The 22,173-nt window shown below is 38.5% G+C and overlaps 1 protein-coding gene across 4 annotated transcripts in view; it reads right to left on the bottom strand.

Moving 5' to 3' along the window:
• The window catches only part of ryr1a (ryanodine receptor 1a (skeletal)), a 107,675-nt gene that overhangs the window by 75,300 nt on the left and 10,202 nt on the right, over window positions 1-22,173 (bottom strand). For all 4 annotated transcript variants that reach the window (XM_049468560.1, XM_049468562.1, XM_049468561.1 and 1 more), the window contains exons 2-27: window positions 21,317-21,436; window positions 21,011-21,103; window positions 20,395-20,415; window positions 17,736-17,810; window positions 17,516-17,594; window positions 17,101-17,213; window positions 16,451-16,550; window positions 14,347-14,443; window positions 14,172-14,246; window positions 13,491-13,647; window positions 12,468-12,632; window positions 12,160-12,281; window positions 11,581-11,770; window positions 10,479-10,614; window positions 10,185-10,280; window positions 9,188-9,306; window positions 8,974-9,107; window positions 8,433-8,674; window positions 8,079-8,271; window positions 7,272-7,488; window positions 6,905-7,009; window positions 6,690-6,793; window positions 6,341-6,424; window positions 5,962-6,121; window positions 4,354-4,501; window positions 555-760 (exon numbers count right to left, since the gene is read on the bottom strand). In XM_049468560.1, the coding sequence (XP_049324517.1) occupies window positions 555-760; window positions 4,354-4,501; window positions 5,962-6,121; window positions 6,341-6,424; window positions 6,690-6,793; window positions 6,905-7,009; window positions 7,272-7,488; window positions 8,079-8,271; window positions 8,433-8,674; window positions 8,974-9,107; window positions 9,188-9,306; window positions 10,185-10,280; window positions 10,479-10,614; window positions 11,581-11,770; window positions 12,160-12,281; window positions 12,468-12,632; window positions 13,491-13,647; window positions 14,172-14,246; window positions 14,347-14,443; window positions 16,451-16,550; window positions 17,101-17,213; window positions 17,516-17,594; window positions 17,736-17,810; window positions 20,395-20,415; window positions 21,011-21,103; window positions 21,317-21,436 (3,351 nt within the window). The remainder of the gene's footprint in view (window positions 1-554; window positions 761-4,353; window positions 4,502-5,961; window positions 6,122-6,340; window positions 6,425-6,689; window positions 6,794-6,904; window positions 7,010-7,271; window positions 7,489-8,078; window positions 8,272-8,432; window positions 8,675-8,973; window positions 9,108-9,187; window positions 9,307-10,184; window positions 10,281-10,478; window positions 10,615-11,580; window positions 11,771-12,159; window positions 12,282-12,467; window positions 12,633-13,490; window positions 13,648-14,171; window positions 14,247-14,346; window positions 14,444-16,450; window positions 16,551-17,100; window positions 17,214-17,515; window positions 17,595-17,735; window positions 17,811-20,394; window positions 20,416-21,010; window positions 21,104-21,316; window positions 21,437-22,173) is intronic.

The raw sequence follows: 22,173 nt of genomic DNA, 5'->3' as shown, positions 1-22,173 counted from the left end.
ATAGTGCTACCTGCAGGCCTAAATGTGTGGAGGTATTATTAGCTTATATTATACTTTTTTTTTTAACTTTCATTAGAATTATGTTTTGTGTCTATATATACAATATGGACAAAAGTATTGGGACACCTTCCCATTTATTGGTTATTTTGAAATAAAGGGCTTGTTGAAGTAACCGTCTCTACTGTTTTACTGTCCAGAAAGAGACATTCTACTGAATTTTGTATAATTGCTTTGAGCATTTGATTCATTCAGCAACAAGGGTGTTCTTGAGGTCAGGCTGTTGGATGATAACCACCCCACCTCATCCTGAACTCCACAATTCATTCCAATAGTATTAGATGGTGTACCATCTTTCTAGAAAATAGTTCCACTGCTCCACAAATCAATGTTGTTCAATCTTCAGAGAGTCCTATTCTATTGGCAGCAGTCTATAGGGACCAGACACAGTATGGACACAGTTCAGTCTTCAAGATGCTGCTATTGGTTTAATTCTTGTCTAACTGACTGCACTTGGGGTAAGAGGGGATCTGACTGGGATTAAACTCATTCATCACCTTAAAGCCATTGAAGACGTACGCCAGGTCATCTGAGCCCAGCTCTTTATCAGCATGGACACTTGGCCTGGCCCAGCCCACTCGCATCTCCCCCACCGTCACAGCCTCAAACTCAAAATACCACTTCCCCTGGGTCACAGCATACGACCTCTCAGCCCGGAAAACTCGGATCTTATTCCCACTGCCATCACCGACACCATGACCACCTGTAGAGGGCAGAGGTTGGTACATGCTGTAACTGTTCTTGTAGTGTTTTATGTATTCTTTCTCCACCAACACTTGACTGAAACCACATCAAACTACCCCTTACACTCACAGCCTTTTTAGATCATGAGTAACACTAATATATTGTGTTCACTCAAAACCCACCCATTGTTTATCAGAATAAAGCCTAGCTTTATCTATACATTAAGAAAACAATCCTGTTTGGACAAATTACTATATACTTCAAATTAGTGTTGGACGGTATGGACAAAAATGCATATCACAGTGTTTTTCAAGATTCTGACGGTTTCACGGTATATCATGGATTTTTTTTTTTTTTTTTTTTTTGGCATGACTGGGCTTTGATTTAGGTTTGTGAGTTACTGTACTGTTAAGAGTACATATAATATAAAACACTAAGGCTTTAAATTAAGGCTTTCATTAGTATTGGATTTACTTTTTCCCACAAAATTACACAATACAGTGCCCTCCATAATTATTGGCACCCCTGGTTAAGATGTGTTCTTTAGCTTCTCATAAATTGAGTTTTGTTCAAAATAATATAGGACCACGATGGGAAAAAAAAGTAAAGTCCAACCTTTAACTCAAGTAAATTTTAAGGGGGAAATAAAATCCCTGACTAAGAAATAATTATTCTTCATACAATCACCTGTTCCACAATTATTGGCACCCCTAACAATTCTTAGGAAATAAATTTAATAAAAGTATTTCTGTCACTTCTACAGTAGTTTACGAAGTTGATCAGAGTATGTAGGAACATTTAATTAGTAATTCACAACTTCCTGTTTCCCTGGGGTATAAATATGACGTGACACAGAGGCCATTTATCTTCAACATGGGAAAGACAAAGGAACATACCATTCAAGTGAGGCAGATGTGTGTTGACCTTCACAAGTCAGGCAATGGCTACAAGAAAATCGCTACTCGCCTACACCTGTCCATATCTACTGTCAGAGGAATTATTAAGAAGTTTAAAACAACTGGAACAGTGGTAAACAAGCCTGGACGAGGACGCAAGTTTATTTTGCCACCACGCACAGTGAGGAGGATGATAAGAGAAATAAAAAGTTCTCCAAAGCTCACTGTTACAGAATTGCAACAAATGGTAGCTTCTTGGGGTCACAAAGTCTCCAAAACAACCATCAGGCGCTATCTACATGCCAACAAGCTGTTTGGGAGGCATGCACGGAAGAAACCATTTCTCACTCACAATCATAAACGCAAACGTTTGGAGTTTGCTAAGCGGTACTGGGACTTCAACTGGGACCGTGTGCTTTGGTCAGATGAAACAAAGATAGAGCTTTTTGGCAACAAATGCTCTAAGTGGGTCTGGCGTAACACAAGAGCTGAGTATGCAGAAAAGCACCTCATGCCCACTGTGAAATACGGCGGGGGATCAGTGATGCTGTGGGCCTGTTTCTCTTCTAAAGGCCCTGGGAACCTTGTTAGGGTGCATGGCATCATGAATGCTCTAAAATACCAGGACATTTTAAAACAAAATCTGGTGGCTTCTGCCCGAAAGCTGAAGATGGGTCGTCACTGGGTCTTTCAGCAAGATAATGACCCTAAACATGTGGCCAAATCTACACAGAAATGGTTCACCGCACACAGAATCAAGCTCCTCCCATGGCCATCTCAGTCCCCAGACCTCAACCCCATTGAAAACCTGTGGGGTGAGCTGAAGAGGAGAGTGCAGAGGAGAGGACCCAGGTCGTTGGATGATTTAGAGAGAATGTGCAAAGAGGAATGGTCAAAGAGCCCTCTTTCTGTATTCTCCCATCTTGTGAAACATTACAGGAGAAGATTAGGTGCTGTTTTGTTGGCAAAAGGGGGTTGTACAAAGTATTAACATCAGGGGTGCTAATAATTGTGGCACACATGATTTGATGTTAAATAATTATTTCTTAATGTGGGATTTTTTTCCTACTGAATAAATTCACTTTTTTTCCCATCGTGGTCCTATATTATTTTGAACAAAACTCAATTTATGAGAAGCTAAAGAACACATCTTAACCAGGGGTGCCAATAATTATGGAGGGCACTGTATATGAAGAAATCAGTTTATTATCAGAAAAATTGCGAAATAAGATAAACAATAGTCCTTAAAAATTGATACGCTAACAAATTTAACACGGCTTATTTTACATAATAAAATATTTTAGTAAATAGTTCCATAAACACTATAAACAAACCTAAAATAGTATTCAGAGAGACATTTCTCAAAAAGTTCTATTGCAGAAGTTAGATACAAGTTTAATATAAATGTACTATATGTTATTCCTGAAGCCATTAGAGGCATTACAGTATTTAAATCAGCTACAATTCCCTTCTTTCTCCAGTTAAAAACATTCAAATCATCATTTACGTTACAGTATTAATATATTTAAAAGTGCTGTAGTTACTGCTCTATTTTACTGGGATAAAAACACTCATACAGTAGAAACAGAAATAGGAGGTGTTGTCACTACCCGATCTGTTCCCCCTGCCAGATTTGTGCTGTGCATGCGCACTGCAAACTGAGCAGGGGGCACAGATCGGGTAGCCACGGCTGTCAACAGTTTTCGGCGCTGTGAGATCGCTGATCAAGCTTAACTTACGTTTTCTAAATTTTGGATAGACTGATAGGTGTTTAAACTGATTATAATTGGAAAATAATCTGTTGACATGTATAAGTAGTTTAGTATTAACGGGTGTGTAAGACATTTTAAAAATGTAATTAGTTTACCATTATAACAAACCTGTTTGGGTTATACCCATATCATGGGGAGTGGTCTTTGACCAGTTGTAGTATTTCTCAAGCTAACAAAGAATTTATGTAAATTAAAAAATAATTTTATTCTTAAAATACACAGCAAATTATTATAAATAACAGGTACAACACCTTTATCAACATATCAGTTTATTTTACTCTCAGAGAAAGCATGTGAGCGAACCCCCATCCCTCTCAACACACTCACTCACTCACTCACTAACACACTCACTCACTCCTTGCCCGTTCCTTTGTTGCAGGATGGCGTGAATGCTGAATTTAATGAAAATGCACTCTTCACAGCTCTGTAAAACTTAAACTCCTTAATTTGACACCACGGTGTACAAACTGTTTGCGACAGTGTGGGCGGAAGTACACCTTGGCATTACCTACCCAATCTGTGCCCCTGTTTATCTCACTCATTTTGAAGTGCACATGCGCGGCACAAATCGGACGGGGGGCACAGATCGGGTAGTGACAGGCGTTCTGATTTCTCTGCAGGATGGAGCTAGACCAGCGTTTGACGGTGTTGTTCTGCACGGCGCTCCGCAGCGCTCTCTAGTGGTGTGGCAGTATGAGAGAAACGCATAGCAGTTGAAGTATACCGGTATACCGCCCAGCACTACTTCAAACTCTAAATATTATTTACACTAAAGATAATTCAATTAATGTTATTTAAGTTGTGCCAGACCAATTTATCCTAGCATTATTTTTGCTGTTTCTTGGAGCTAAACATAGCTTAGCAGGTGTTATTGTAGTGAAAGAAAATGAATCTGTGGAGATAAAGTCTGAATAAGAGCATAAATATCAGCATAAAACACTCACTGCTTTCCTGGTCTGGAGGCTCAATGTTGTAGCCATAGCCGATCAGGGTTCGAACAGCAGCACACACTGTGTCTCTGTTAGTCTTTTTGGTTTTCTCATCCAGAAGATTATACGGTACGAGACGAGGGTTCCGCTTATTCACAATGTCCTAAACACCAGCAACATAAACAGACCAGAAAGAAACACTCAATCATCACTTTTCTGCATTCAGTTTACAATGCAACTAATTTCTTAAACACTTACCACTAATGAAGGAATAGTGGATAAATAACCCTATATAAACTGGCATGGTCCTTATTTCCCTGCGTTTCTTCATGTTCTCACATTGTGGTCAGTGTACTTGAATTTTTTCTTTTTATTGTATTAATGGGACTTTTATTTTTGAGAGGAAAACACAATGAATATAAAACATTTAAATGTTAACTTTCATATAATGATGGCTTAAATATCAGAGTATTTAAGAGAGAACTTGAGCACTATTGCAGTTGCAGAATGTAAACTAATGTAAACTAATGTAAACTAATGTAAACTATATATATATATATATATATATATATATATATATATATAGGAGACATTCCAGAATTTCAAATGTACGTATCCAAAATATATAAATTACTATTTTTTTTAAATTTACTTGTTATAAGACAAACTGTAAAATATGGTGGAAAAATAAGCTCCTTAGATATTATTGAAAAGACTGAATACCTTTGCACCACCTCAAAAAATGGCCGCTTTCTCTTGTCCCACACATTGGGTGATTAACTCCTTTGGCAAATTTAACAATTAAAATAAGCTCTAAATAAATGACTTCCTCTTGTATATTGTTGATATGCATCTCCTTTACTTCTTTGGTCTACATTGTATTGCATGTTACAGTTTTTATGATATTAAGTCGTGTCCCACAACATGCGCTCAACCCTGCTACCATAAGGAATTTTACCTGCAGAGAAAGAGTTAAAAATATTTGTCTACTGGCACAAAGGAAGTGACATCACAAGGACATTTTCTGCCCACATGGCAAGACCAAGAGTAGATGCTCTAACAATTTTCAGTTTTTTTTTCCAAATATGTTTGTCCAAGTTGTGTGTGTCACTCAGTGAACTTAACCCTGTTACTCATTTTGTAAGACTAATAATGAGTAGAGTCAAAATTTACTTTATATACTCATATAACCATGTTTGTCCTTGATCTTGTGTACATAGCTAAATTTTACAGTTAGCATCTGTTCCTGCGGTAAACCACAACTTAGCCTAGATTTGCAACCCTGTTACTCGCAACCCTGTTACTGTAAGTTACCAAATATATTGCATAATCTAATTTAAAAAACTGCTTCGATACCTGAGCTTGACAAATCAAACTTTTTGATAGTCTATTACCTGTATTTAATAAATATATGACTAAAAATGATCAAATTGAAGATCACCCCTGAAATTTACCAAAATCCTGGGATTTCCCATAGCACATTTAAAACACATTTGGCAAACCCTCTCTATGTCTGGGTTTGTATATGTTTTAGCAGAGAAAAAGACAAATGTAAGCAATGTTCTGCATTTTTTTTTTGCTCAATATCCTGGCATACCAACCGCTGCTAGACTGGGACAATACCTGTACGATACTGTAGGTCCAGCCCTGCCGGACTCTGTCCCTGGCCCAGACATTGTGTCCGTTTTCAGCCAGCCGCTCCACCAGTGTGTTCTGATTAGGGGTCAGTTTGACGTGGTTCAGATCCAGAGGAGCAGGTTTGTATCCATTGCTCTGCATGTAGCTGAGATTAAAGAGCACAGCATTAAAACAGCTGGAAAATCATTACACAAAGCTGCTGTAGTGTCACTAACAACACTAACATCTATCCTGTTGCCTGACTATCTTTTCTGTTTGTTTAGTTTTATGTCTGCTCTATATCTGTCTGTCTGTCTGTCTGTCTGAAGTAATATCTGTGTATAAGGTATATTTGCTATGTTAGAGAAATGAGGTTGGTGCTCACGTTTTGGGCAGTTTGGTCCGCTTTAAGTTTTCTTCTGCTTTCTCATCCCCCATTCCTACATGGCAGCCCAAAGCCAGAAGAGTCCTACACACACACACACACACACACACACACAAAAAGACATTTTATACACTTTTGTCATGATGTGTGATTGTGTGAACACCTAACTCGTATCCTAACCTCATAGACCTGACCATCAATGTTGTACTTTTACTTTAACCTATTAGAAACCAGTTAAAAGTCCCCGCAGCTGCAAAATATGTTCATCATGTGTGAATTTTATTTCTATTTTGAAGGGATTGAAAATTCACAATTAGATGAACACAGACAAAAATGCAAACACACTCACTTAAGTGTCTCTCCAGACATGGCCAGATTGTAGTTCTTCTCTGGGTCTGGAAGGCCCTGGAAGTCCACGAGGCAAGGGTGCAGCTTCTTGTTATCATCCCGAAACTAAACCAAACAATTAAAAACACATTAAACATGAATATTTGAATCATTTTTGCTATTATCACAGGAATCTAATACAATATTTAACACAGTTCTAGTAAACTCCTGACTCACCGGTCCATAGGTCCAGCCCTGCTCGATGCGAGTGACGGCCCACAGCTCGTGACTGTTCTCAGCCAGCTTCTCCCTGATTCGCTCCAGATGAGGAGGAAGAACAATCTGCACAGGAACAGGAAGAAACAGATACACTAAAAACAGTACACCACTACAGCAGAGTGTGTCTGACTGAAATTTGTAATGTAAGGTGTTTTAGCTAGTGTAATAGCTAGTGATTTAAAGTGATGTTAACAGTAAAAACCATCACTTTAAGAAGTTTAGCAATTCATAAATAAAGATCACTGACAGGTTTTAGCAATCTGGCTATTTCTCAGGATAAAAACTAGTGTTTCTGAAATCATTGCAGCAGCAGGAGTTGGAGTACCTGCACTGTGTCCACAGGGTTGGGGGTGAAAGCGGTGTGGGACAGAGACTGAGTTGGGCCAAGCAGGTTCCTAACGCCGTTTAAGTCATGTTTATATTCTTTAATGGGCTCGATGCGCAGACGGTCTTTGGGCAGAACAGCTTCAAAGCACGGAGCGTAACCCGGCGGAGGAACAAACTTAAAATCTCCATGGCGACCACCCAAGAGGAAGCGAACTCTGCACAGCAAGACAAAACAAACAGCACCTTTAATGCACTCAGACATAAGCAGGTTACTTGTCTCGGTAGCATTACTTGTCTCAGTAGCTTGTGTTAGTGGATGACTAGCAAAACATTTCATTGTACAGTAAGTAGAACTGCCTGTTTTACTGTCTATATGACAATAAACTCCTGACTCTTGAATACTATTTATACTGGGGATCTAATAAAAATCAGGATGGTGTTCTATAAATTATCTCATCTGTAAAATAAATTATGATGGGTTTTGAGAATGTACACAAGGGATCCAATAAACTATGCTGGGGTTCTGGAAAATAAATTGTGAAGAGGTTTTCATAAATCATACTGGGATTCTCATACATTAAGCCGAAGTTGTAAAATATGCTTATTCTCAAATAATGAACATTTCATTATGCTGAAAAATCAATATTGTTGCTTTATTGAATAATGCATAGATTTTAATGATGCACTGAATTCTTGAGTAACAATTAACATGTTCTATTTTTTTTTACATTGAGGGTCTGACAAACGTTGGCATTTTACAAGAACTTGTTTTGGGTTCTTGTTAGATGGTACACCAGCTTCTTACTTAATTCCAGCAGAGAAGCTGACTACGGGGAAGAAGAGGCCATCCAGGTTGAAGTTCTCAAACATGCCCTGCACCGGATGGCCATTAACGCGGAAGGAGATGCTAGGAACACTCAGATCCAGACAGCAGCTCACAACGTCTTCAGCTGCCAGGGTGTGCTGACTGGGTGAAGCCACCTGGCGAGGAACGCGACCTGAGCAGAGATGCAGTGGGACATGACTAGTGACAGTTTACAGTAAGACACTAAAGTCTGCCTTCTAGCCAGACCTTAGATTATTTACTAGCTAACAGGAAAACAGCATGTTAATATATATATGCAATCTTAAACACTTTCTAAAGAAGTGGATCCCTCACCTGACCACAGGTGCAGTCCATCAAAGCTGTAGGAATAGAGATCATCACCGACTCCGTTACTGCCCCATCCTTCTCCACCTCCAGGGTACGGGCTGTAGCCCTCGGTCAGCGCCCAGCCGACCCGCAGGTGACCTGCCTGTGGAGTCAGAAACGACTCCACATGATCAACAATCAGCTCGTAGTACCACTTCTTGTACTGAGTGGAGCCCTCGCAGGTTCCCAGGAAGATGTTGGGCCTCATGCTGTGAAACATAAAACACAGAGATTCACTATCATTAGTCTTTATGTTCTTGTTGGTTTTGATAAATGTGTTTTATATTCTGCAGCAGCGGTTCAGGACACTATAAACACAAACACTGTTAATAATGTTACATGCTACTTTGATGTTATTTAATTTGATTTATTATACTGCTTACTACTATTGACTGTTCAGTTTAATGCAAAGGTGTTTTTCTAATTGAGGACTTCATGTGTCAGAACAAACTGGATTGGAATGGACTAAAATGAATTAATTAACCAGGCGATGATTTAGATAATTTACCTGGTGACATAATTAATGATGCTGGTCTGGAGCAGGAGGTCACGGCCTGGTAGCAAGTTCTCTGTGATGAGGTTCTGATTGGACCTCACAGCCACACCGTTACACACACAGAGAGAGCACAGCACGTCTAGAACCTGCAACAGGATAAGTATGGGACTGGGGTCAGGTATAGGTCAGCTGTGGGTGATATCATATGAGTGGGTGTGGTGCTGACCTTGTGATTGCGGCCATGCTTGTCCAGCAGAGCAATGATTGACTTGATGTGGTTCTCCTGGATTATGTTCAGCACCTCAGGACTTTCAATCAGGATGCAGTAGAGAACCTCCAGAATACCTGAAATACAGAAACCAAACAAACACATGACATCATGGTTAATATAAAATCAGTACATATTTAATTAAAGCTAATAAATGACATGATATAAAATAAAGTTACTACTGTTAAAAGGTTAAAGGTCTCCTTTTGCCTAAAATCCACTTTTTCCTGTTCTTTGTGAATACAGTAGGTCTCCCTATGTATATGATGCTGCACATAAAACTTCCTTAACCTCCATTGTCTGCAGTAGCTAGTAAAAGAAAATGTTCAGAAAACGAGCCGATCAGGAAAAGCATTGTGTCTACATCAACTCGTGAATTAGTATTCATAGCCTCGCCCACCTCGGCTCACGACCGCCCACAGACAGAGCTGAATCCACGCAGCCAGCCACGTCTCCTCAGACAGGAGCTTACAGTGCTAGAAACAGCCCATTCCTGTATTATTTGTGCAAATAACACATCAGTGTTCTATGCTTTACCCAGTAATTCAGAGCTAAGGAACAAATGGTTAGAATTTGTCTATGAAACACCACCAGCGAAGTACAATTGAGATAGGTAGGTGCATGTTTAGAACAGTTCTGTTTACACTAGTTCAAAGTAAAAAATTTTGTTCCAACAGCCTGGGTGGCTCTGCTGCGGCTCAGCCAACAAAACTCCTACTTTCTGTACCTGAATTACCCATCTCTGTGTGTTTATATAGGTTCATAGATGATCTTTGGAGGATTTTACGTTTTACAGAGACTCTAAGAGTAGGTCAGTGGCTGAACTACAAAAAATGATGGAATGAGAACTTTAAAGAACTGCTAACACACAGTTCTTTAACTTTACACTGGTAAGGGGGAGCTACATGGGAGAGTTAAAACTTTCAGTATGTGATGTAAGAGCAGTTGTGTCTACCTGAGGAGGCCTCCAGTCGGTCCAGTTTGCTGACCAGCCAGTCCAGATTATCACAGAACAGAGCACAGTTTGCCCTGTTGCCTCTGATCAGTGACGCTACATTACAAACAAAAAAAAACACAAATTGTACATTTTAATTTGTTGGCTATGTGTTTGATAATCCACTGAATTTAGCTCTTCATTTACTTAAAGGTTTATCATTTCAAATGTAAATTATGATATGTAGTTAACACTGTATCAGTATGTGTGTAGTGTGTGTGATGTGAGCTGTAAGTGAAATACAGTATCTCATACCCAGCAGCTCATACAGCAGGTTAACAATCTCCTTCCACGACTCAGCAGCTTCTTCACCAGCAAACTCAGAGAAATGAGCCGCTGTGTTGTACACATTCAGACGATCAATGCAGTCCAGCACCAGAGTAATCATGCCCTGTGGAAGAGAAGCATTTTAACTGCATGAACAAAGAGAAAGAAAAATGTACTTTCAATTGTACAGAGTGGGACATTTTGATTTCTCCTTCGCTTTTTCTTAAACCATATGGCATTTCCTTCCTTTTGTCCCCTCCCACTGCACACTTAAGAATATTGTCACAGCTAAACATCCCCACTCAGACAACGAGGCTCTATTGGCCATGGATGCATAAAGTGGAATCTACCTTCTAAATGCTCTCATTAATAATGGCAAAATGCCACAGATATCTGTACCGATATATATATGGATATGAACTATGGGTTTTTATAGACTGGTGTGCCCTGAAAAAACATCCCTTCCTAAGGCCTTTTTAGGGCAACAGGCACTGGTCTTATCTAATTTCTAGACAATAAATCAATTTCTTTTCTTTTTTTCTTGTTTGTTTTATTAATCTTACTTAGAAAATTCACTTTACTGTCAAATGCAAAATAAGCAATATGTAATAATTTACATTTTAAGACTTTGCAATCAATTATTTTCTTACTAAAGAAATAAATCTTACTAAAAATTGCCTACCCCATTGGCAGATTGATCATTATATATTTTGTCTAATTTTTGTCTAGTTTTGTGCATTAGTATATAGATAGGGCAGCTGTTTTTAGTTGGCATTATCAGCTGTTTGTATCATGTGCCACTCCTCATAAAGGAAAACCCCTTTCAACAGGTGTCACCCTGAATTGTGGAGGCTATAGCTGTAGTTCATTCAAATAAGGGCTTACAACCACTAGGGGGCCTATGAGCTCAGTCCGCAAGAGGTATGGCACATTCACACAGCTATACAGGCTGGACATCTCAGGTCTGTCCTCAGCACATGCAGTACTGGAAGCCCGGTGTGACTGACTCATTCTCATTATCACTCATTCTTCACTGTAGATAGGGAATCATATTTTGAGGAATTTACAGCGCAAGAGACTTATGTCTGACCTCTTCCTGAAACAGGTTCTGTCTGTTCCTCAGTGATCTCAGTTTGCTCTGTTTCTCTTCATGCTCCAGTTCCTCCTCTGGAGGCCGGAAGTAAAAGATCAGGTCCTGCAGGGAGAGAACAACAGCGTCCAGCGGCAGAGGCTGTGGAGGACCAGGTGTTTTATTTTTTCCACTTAGAGAGTCCAGACTCCTGTAAGAGAGAGACACCATCACCAAATAAGAAGACAGAATGTGTTAAGATTCTACTCACTTATTATGACTTACAGTCAGGCAACTTAGAAACCCTCCCTGCTACACACAGGTATGCCACCCTACAGAATGAGGATGCTGACTTTAGGCATCAGCTTTCAGATCATCGTGACTTTATGATTATGAAAGCATTTGGTCCAGACTGTTTATTAGCTGTGCATGCAGAACCGCCCAGGCAGCTAACAGACACTCAACACCCTGTAAAACCACTTTGCGTAACTTGATGAAGGAGTGATGCAGGGTTTAATGACTCTAGATTATCTCAAATAAATTGCCAAATGATACTGTTTGTGTTTGCGTGTGTGAGTGTGTGTGTTTATATGTATATACTTGATGAACTGTGTGAAGAGTCCAGCAGTGCTGTATATCATTCGAGCAGCCTGAGACTCCATAGTCTGAGAGCGAGCAACAGTCAGAGCATCATCCATGTGACCCTCCTGGTGAAGAATAGCCTAGAGAAACACACAAACTTAATTTAACCGACATTGTCAACTACCATATATTTATATTAGAAACATTAGATGCTTTTGGTTCTACTATCCAGCCACTAAAAATATAGAGTTAAATACCTCCAATTATTCATACTCATTAACCACGCAAAGGAACTAAATCAGTAAACAGAGGGGTAACGTCTGTACCTTCCTCTTCAGGGGGCCGAGGCGAGCGGATTTAGCATCTACAGAGGCGTAGGTGAGCCAAAGGCTGGTAGCCACGTGCTGAACAAAGCACATCGACTCGCCATACTTTATCTCAGGCGTCCCCATTCCCTCCACATCTCGCTTCTGAGTCACCTCCGTCTTCTCCTGCTCCAACAAACCACACAGAGACAGAGCAGATTATCCCCACTGAACTGTCCTACACATCCCCTGAGTTTTATACAGGATGCACTCATGAAGAGTAATGGTAAAAGAGTAGAAAACCTTTACAAAATATATGACTTTTGTCACATAATGTATGTATCCCTCCACCATTTTAATGATGACTTAAGACTCAATCTTCCTCACAACTCTGGTAAAACAGTGTCTTTTCATGCATCAGACTGTCTTTTTATATGATTTTTTTAAGGCTGTAAGATAAATTGCATATTTTTTGTTATCATGACATTAGTTTTCATAATAAACACATCTAAAAAAGCGTTAACATTGTGAATCACAGCAAACTCAAACTGTATGACCTGCATACAGCAACAAAAGCGAGCTTTTGACACTGCAGACTGTGCTCCCATTATATAACTAAGATGGAGGAAGAGCGGGAAAGAGTGAGAGAGAGTGAGATAGCGTAAGGTAGAGTGAGGTAAAGGTTCACTACTTTTTAACCAGAGACAGATATGTTCAGTCATGCCTGAAGTGCTGAAAAACCTTTAAGAAGCCTAAACTAAATTTAAGGCATATCCAATACTGTTACTGAACATTGCATTTGTGTTCATATTGTAAAGCTGTGTGTATTGTAAATCATTTGGTGTAATAACTTTTAGTGACGTTTTTCAGGTACAGATACCTGGCTTCACTGTAATCAATTCTGACTGGGTAAGTTTGACTAGAACACAGCATTTCTTACCAAACCCTCTCAATTTCTGCATTAAAGAAATAATTAAAAAGTGGATGTTTATTGGAAACTTCATCACTGTTCAAGTCTCTGCTTTATACACCTGACAGCCTGACCTTTGAAGCTCGGAAGCAGAAAGCTGAGCTCTTCGTGTTTGCTTTCTCAGGATCCACCAAGAGTAGTCCTTTTTCATCATCTAGACTCAGGTACCTCCCCGTGGTGATGTGACGGATTCTGAAGGCCTGACCCCATTTAATGTGGCTGCCACTCCACCTGTGGAAAAGAAGTGAGCTATAACCCCCTTGCTGAACTATCCGCCAAGAGACCAGCATTTGCTGAAATATAGTTCAAACGGTCAAAACTGGTCTTTGTTGGGAAAAGTGTTGAAAAGCCGGTAATCCCAAAAATATTTTGCACTATATGTTTGGTCTATATAGTCTATATAAGTTTATTTTACATCAAAATAGAACTTCCAAGGTCCACTTAAATGGTCCTTCTGTTTTATTCAAGCTGGACTAAAAAATGCAGATGCAACAATACAACCAATTTACCATGATATAAAATCAAATAAAAGCCAGTTTAATAATTGTTTGTTATCATGGCATAAGTTTTCATAATAAACACATCTAAAAAAGCTGAGATAACATTGTGAATCACAGAAAACTCAAACTGTATGACCTGCAGCAGTTTTCATAGTTCATATGTTGATAGACTCTGGATGTACCAATATCTGGAAAATTTAATTCTAGCTCATTTTGGTCAATATTTTTATTGATAAGTAATCCTGCATCACTCACCCAATGCGAAGAGGTTCCAGTCTCCACAGGGATCTGGCATGGCTGCACACGGCACCTCCTTCATAATGGGCGTTTCTGAAGTTTCCACAAACAATGCATGCATTTAGGCATCATAAGTAAAGTCTGCAGGGCTATACGAGTGTGTGTTTGCTTGTGTCTGGGTGTTTCCTCTTACCGGCGCTGGTCGGCTCCCTGATCAGCAGCAGGAATGGCCAGGCACTCATCCATGTGTCCATGGAAGAGTCGGAGGACATAGCCTCCCGTCAGGTACCCTGAGTATGAACACAAAGTTAAAGTTAAAGTTCTGTTTTACCAGAATTTAATTCTTTCTTAAATTGTCTGATATTGTTCATTACACTGTTATCAAGAACACAGATTATTCTATACAGGAGGCCAAATATACAGTTGTTTATAGTAATTTAGTACTTATCAGTGAGTATTACAATAGATCTACAACCATAAATCACAATAAAACCCTAAATGCAAATGATAAAATTAAACTTTGAATTAATAATTTCATTTATTGCAGAAAGTATAAAGCTAGGATATTTCATGTTTTGTGTGCCTAACTTCACTTAATTTGCTAATTTTCATCCAATCCAGCATTACAAACCTGCTATACAATCCAAAAAGGATAGTTTTAGGTGCTATTTTGTCCCATTCTTCTTGCAAAAACGTCTTAAGGTTTGCAACAGTACAGTCACTGTCAATTTCATTTCAAAATTCTCCACAGATTCTCTATTGAGTAGAGGCCAGGAATGCACGTGTGCCAGTCCAGTACCTTTACCCTCTTCTTCCATGGCTATGCCTTTGTGATCTGTGCAGCATTGTCTTTTTAAAAATGCATGCACAACCCTAGTCAAAAAATGTCACCTTGAAGAGAGCATGTGATGTGCTAAGATATCAGTGTACTTTTCTGAATGAATGCTGCACACAGGAGTGATACTGACTCAACTCCACATCATGACAGACCCTGGCTTTTGATAACAGGGATAACATCTGGACGGTTCTGTTCATTTTTGGTGTATCCATTTCTTCAAAGCAGGATCTGGAATACTGACTCGCCTGACCACAATATATGTTTCCACTGTGCGATGGTCTGCCTGAAATACTGCCAAGCACAAGCGAAGTTGCCGCTGCTTCTCACAGGTGGAAAAAGTACTGAAAAATTGTAATTAAGTTAAAGTACCTTTACTTTGGTAAAACTCTACTCAAGTAAAAGTAAAAGTACCCATCTAAAAATCTACTCGAGTAAAAGTAAAAAAGTACTCAAATAAAAATTTACTTTGAGTAAAAGTTACATAGTTACTTTTGTTTATTTAAAGTAAAAAAGTACAAATCATAAATAAAATAATTATTAAAGTAAATTGGATTTTTCAGGCAGTATTTGTTCAGACCACCCCATAAAACATTTTTAAAGAACAAGTGGCATATATTTCTATGATCCATTTTTTTCTTTACTGTTAAAAGTTTAAGGTCATATAGGTGACTATAAACTGTATTTTTATAGTTTTACAGTTTATTAGTTTTCTTTAACTTGCCATTGCTATGCGTTAACTGCTATTTACATGTTTTTTTTCACATTCAAGCAGATTGTTTAATGTTCCCAATAAAAACTTAAGGAATTATCATTAAAAACATGAAAACATACAAAACAAACTGTTGGTCGGCGCATGCGCAGTGCCGTAAAGAAGTACATATCGATGGGTAGCATAACTCAACAGAATACTGGTTCCCCCCGAGCCGTGCACACAGACTCCAGCCTGCACAGCTGATCCACACAGCGTCTCTCCCGTTAACCGCAATAAACACTGCAAGTTCAGCTGCGCTGCCATGGAGAACAAAAGTCTATTTTTTTTTATTCAGACTATTTGTTTTTTTTCTCATTTTTTTCGGCATTTTATTTTTTACTCAGTAGCAAAGTAAATTACTTGTGCCAATATGATATTGAGTAAAAGTAAAATTACCTATTTTAAAAACTACAACTTTAAAAATTACAAATTACTCATAAAATCTACTCAATTACAGTAACTTTAGTAAATGGAATTAGTTACTTTCCACCTCTGCTGCTTCTGGACATGGTTAAGCAAAAGCCTTCTGCATTAAACAGTTTTAAGGTGGTTCTATCACCTTTTTTTGAATGTTTTTTTTAAGCAGCGCCATCTGGAGGATTAAAGGGTGTTCAGTTTTTCAGTCAGGAGATTGGAAGATTCACTGAAGTTTTTGTTCCAAATTGTGATTAAAATCTTCAGTTTGAAAACAAACTAATTTAAACACACCTTCAGCCAGTTCACAGCCGGAGCAGACTGGGTTCATGTTCCACAGGGTCTGCATGAAGGAGGCATCCACCATCAGATCTCCACTGGCATAAGACAGATGCTGAGAAAACACACAAACACTTCAGTTGCAGTGATATCTAGCTTCTCCAAAAGCAACATTTATCAGACTGTGGATAGATATAAGCTGAGAGCAGATGGGTTTGGCACAGAATGGGTCTTGTGTCTTCCCAATTAAAGAATAAATTATAAATTAAGGAAAATTTTTTAAATTGTTTCATAATTTTAGATGCAGCTTTTTACACATTGGTGAAGAAATTGGGCCCATCTTTTCTTCTGAGAGACATGCTCTTTTTTATGCAGTGAGTCATTTTTCTCCTATTGCAGCTGTTTTATTTGTACCACTTTATTTTCCAGCACGGTCCAACTTTTCTAAGATGTGTTGCTACCTTCATGTTCTATATACGTTATTGTTACGTTGTTCTGTTGTCATTTAAATATGAATCTATTAGATGTGTAAATCATTGCACTCTGTCGTCATTTAAATGTACCTACATTACACATAGTGTTCTTTTGGAATTGGGGTTGTATATTGTATTGCGGCTGTGTTCATTTAGTCACAACATGTGATCAATTTCATCAAACATACTTACCAGGTACCTTTCAGATGATACACTGACCAAGATGAGATCATCACCCACCCTGACCTTCTCACCCTCTGACCTCTGTTTGGACGCAGGGTGAATTGTCCACCAACACGCCTCACCTGCCAGAAAACAGACACACCTGTATTAAACAGACAGTGATCATATACTTTTACATTACAATATATTACATTAAACCATGCTGTACTCAGACTCTATAGTATATAGGTATATACTATATATAGGTATAGATGATGGAAGTGTATCATGTAAAACTCTTTACAGAGTCTGAACATGTGCAGAATATGTCATATTTAATTTGCTATTCTTAGAATTTCAGTAACCCATAAAAGTATAACCAGGGCAGCATATTTCAGAACTAATATAATTTATAAGAACAGCCTCAGCTTCAATCAGGGCTCACCTGTCGAGTCCTCCTGTAAGCCGACATCAAAGGCCAGCTTGTCTGTGAGGGAGCGTGAGGTGGTCAAGCAGCTCAGATACTGAAACATAAGGAGAGTAAATCTCAGTAAATATAATAGAAATACTGTTCCACTGTGAGACTTATATTATTTGTCAGTTGGGATGTGATGTTGAGAGATATCAGAGTGTATATATGAGTGAATGTGTTTATTTAGGCTTACCATGCTTGAGTGTGTGTGTCTGAGCAGGATGGCGTGTCCATACAAGAGCGTTCGATGGCCTCCACCTTGTGATGACTGGAAAATTCCAAGAACAGTGTCAGTTTGTGTGTGTGTGTGTGTGCAAAAAATAGGGTATGTTATGTATGTAATAGTATGTTTAATTATTACTAAGGAATTACTGAGGAATGACCGTATTTGTGATTAGTGTGGAGAAGCATGTGAGCGCACTGGACTAAATCTGGGTTAAACAAAACACAGTCTGGAGAAAGTTCAGAAAAACTATTGTATCAAATGAAATCAACAACAAGGTATTTAATTAAAGGTCCCATATTTCACTTCATAACCCAGAAGGGATTATAATCCAATTTCACATGCATGTTTTCTTACCAGCCCCTTTAAGAATGATATGCAATTGGGCACATGATCACACAGATGCAATAAGTGCATAATACAAAAAAAAAAATATATATATATATATATATATATATATATATATATATATATATATATATATATATATATATATAGTCATATGAAAAAGTTTGGGCACCCCTATTAATCTTAATCATTTTTAGTTCTAAATATTTGGGTGTTTGCAACAGACATTTCAGTTTGATATCTAATAACTGATGGACACAGTAATATTTCAGGATTTAAATGAGGTTTATTGTACTAAAAAAAATGTGCAATATGCATCAAAACAAAATTTGACCGGTGCAAAAGTATGGGCACCTTAACAGAAAAGACATTAATATTTAGTAGATCCTCCTTTTGCAAAAATAACAGCCTCTACTCGCTTTCTGCAGATTTTAATCAGTTCCTGGATCCTGGATGAAGGTATTTTTGACCATTCCTCTTTACAAAACAATTCCAGTTCAGTTAAGTTTGATGGTCGCCGAGCATGGACAGCCTGCTTTAATTCATCCCACAGATGTTCAATGATATTCAGGTCTGGGGACTGGGATGGCCATTCCAGAACATTGTAATTGTTCCTCTGCATGAATGCCTCAGTAGATTTGGAGCGGTGTTTTGGATCATTGTCTTGCTGAAATATCCATCCCTGGCATAACTCGTCACTGATTCTTGAACATTATTCTCAAGAATCTGCTGATACTGAGTGGAATCCATGCGACCCTCAACTTTAACAAGATTCCAGGTGCCGGCATTGGCCACACAGCCCCAAAGCTTGATAGAACCTCCACTAAATTTTACAGTGTGTAGCAAGTGTTTTTTTTTGGAATGCTGTGTTTTTTTGTCCACATGCATAACGCCTTTTTGTATGACCAAACAACTCAATCTTTGTTTCATCAGTCCACAGGACCTTCTTCCAAAATGAAGCTGGCTTGTCCAAATGTATGACTTTTGCATACCTCAGGCAACTCTGTTTGCAGAAACTCTGTTTGCTTCTTTCGCATCACTCTCCCATACAGCTTCTCCTTGTGCAAAGTGCGCTGTATTGTTGACCGATGCACCATCCGATGCAAGATGATGCTGCAGCTCTTTGGAGGTGGTCTGTAGATTGTCCTTGACTGTTCTCACCATTCTTCTTCTCTGCCTTTCTGATATTTTTCTCGGCCTGCCACTTCTGGGCTTAACAAGAACTGTCCCTGTGGTCTTTCATTTCCTTACTATGTTCCTCACAGTGGAAACTGACAGGTTAAATCTCTGAGACAACTTTTTGTATCCTTCCCCTGAACAACTATGTTGATGAGCCCATGATGCCACTCTTCAGAGGAGATTCAAACAGGTGAACAACTTGCAATTGGCCACCTTAAATACCTTTTCTCATGATTGGATACACCTGGCTATGAAGTTCAAAGCTCAATGAGGTTACCAAACCAATTTTCTGCTTCAGTAAGTCAGTAAAAAGTAGTTAGGAGTATTCAAATCAATAAAATGATAAGGGAGCCCATACTTTTGCACCAGTCAATTTTTGGTTTAATGCATATTGCACATTTTCTGTTAGTACAATAAACCTCATTTCAATCCTGAAATATTACTGTGTCCATCAGTTATTATATATATCAAACTGAAATGGCTGTTGCAAACACCCAAATATTTAGAACTAAAAATGATTAAGAATAATAGGGGTGCCCAAACTTTCATATGACTGTATATATCATATTTTTACAACGGCCTGAAAAGACCCCTTGTGTATCATTACATATAGGTCTGTCAGGATGATTACATTATCAAACCATCATTATCAATACATAGACATACATGTACATACAGACATGTCCTCAATCGTTTTTGCTGACCCTAAAATTGCCCGTTACATTTTTGTTAATAAAGAAATAATGTGAATGAGGCGGTATGTTACGTTTTTAAAACAGTGGATTTAGTTCAACTATGATTTTTTATTCCAATTCCAGTGTCCAGGAAATAATCTAAAAAGGTCATTGCTCTTTTAAAGGGTATACTTTCATTTTTAATTTAATTGTATTATCATTATATTAGTCACATAAAATGATCTTTGTTGCCATTAGTTTTGGGACAGTACATCACCCAAACAAAAGCAGTTATTGGGACAGACAAAATTGCATGTGTGGTGAGCTAGTTAAAGACGTAGTCAGATCAGGACAACCAATTGTGTTGTTTACATCAACATATTTACTTAGTCTTCACAGCACAGACAGAAAACAATACTCAGACATACCCATTTATCCAAATCCACTGCCTGTCCAGGACGAGCATGGGAGAAAGATCAGAAACAGGATCATGTACAACAAACAAATCATATATAAAGTGTATATAAGTGTAAGTGTTTTTAAAAAGTGTCCGGTGAATAGAAGTACAAAGTTGGTGTTTCTAATAAAGTGGCCAGTTAATGGATGAACAAGGTAGATATTTCTATTTTAGTGGTCAATGGGTGGATGCACAAAAGCTAATATGTATACATCCAGAGAAACATTTTGAATACTATATATGGAACATAAATTACTATGTAGTATTTTAAACAGTTTCATCACTGTCCTTTCGTTTATAAGCTTCCACTCACATAGTGAATACACAGTCATACCAGAATATTTATACCCCCAACCAAATAGTGGAAATAACCCCTGGTGAAATGTTATGGTATCCAACTGCAGCAGATCACTGAGGTTCTTCCGTCTGTCCTCTTCACGGGCTTCAACAGATTTGTGTGCTTGTCACATGCTATCTGTGAAGTTTATTCCAAATCAAGTGTGCTCATTTTATTCTGATATGACTGTGTATAAAGCATCAGTGTTCATACAGTGAAGCATTTTAAACTGATCCATGCCTGAACTCACCTCACTGGTGTGAGAGAGCATCTCCTGAAGTGCACGGACAGATAAGGACTGCTCCAGGATGAAGCAGCAGATAGCCAGATCCGGTGGAACATTCTGGAAGATCAAACATCAATGCTTCATGCACAAAAGTACAAAATTACAGACCACAGCTAGAGCACAGTGTACAGTTTTCAACATTCCATATTAAAGAAATCTGTTTTCATTTCCACATTAAAAATAAAGCAATCTTAAAATGTAATTTAAGTTTAATGTCAGCCCTTAAACCTCTCATGCTGTCCCCAAACCTTTGACTGTTGTGTTCAGTACCTGTGCATTAGATGTTGTTTCCAGGAAGCAGAGGCGATTCCCAAATCCTTCACAGGACAAGCATAGCTTAATTTGCTCCTTCAGTATAGTCGCCGTGCACTGCAGCACCACCTGATCCTCCTGCACAAACACACACACACAAACACACACACACAGATAACAGGTTAAAGTGTTTCCCAGACCCCACCGCAAACCCAGTCAGGCAAGGGCTAATGGGTTATAAATTCCCCCAGTATTGATCTGTGGTCCATCCAGTACTTTTGGGATGAGCTGGGGAGTTTGAGTGGTGATCATCTAAAACCTGACCTCACTAATACACTTGTTGCAGAATGCAATCAAGTTCACACAACAATGCTCCAAATGATACCTTAAACCTTACAAAAAAAACAATGCACATGAAAGTGTCCCAGTACTTTTGTCCACATAGTGTCAAGGAGTCCACAGACACATAATCAAATCACACAAGTAACCAAACACACCACATTACATAACTGAGTGATTAGTTTAGACATGTTTAATGCCGGCTTCTTCATGTTTGGCAGAGGAGCTACGGGGCTAATGTTGCTAACAAGCAACAAATACCGATAACACTGTATGCAATATTTTAAAATTTTTTAGATAACAATAGATAGTAGATACTCTGTCTCAGACTGAACATAAGCTTAATTCTTTTAGAGACATCGACTGAGGAGAGAGTGATTTAAAACACACAGTTACTACAATGCTAACTCATAATATTAGCTTTAATAAGTTGTTAGCCAACGTGCCTTGGTCGATCAAATAAAAAAAAATGGGAGAATCAGATTTATTGTAGATTAATCAGAGCTAAACCTATAGTGACAATTGAAACAGTGTTT

Source organism: Astyanax mexicanus, chromosome 20 (assembly GCF_023375975.1).
Source record: "Astyanax mexicanus isolate ESR-SI-001 chromosome 20, AstMex3_surface, whole genome shotgun sequence".
Taxonomy (NCBI): domain Eukaryota; kingdom Metazoa; phylum Chordata; class Actinopteri; order Characiformes; family Acestrorhamphidae; genus Astyanax; species Astyanax mexicanus.
The sequence above is the reverse complement of the archived record's forward strand: the minus strand, read 5'-3'. Positions and strand labels throughout refer to the sequence as shown.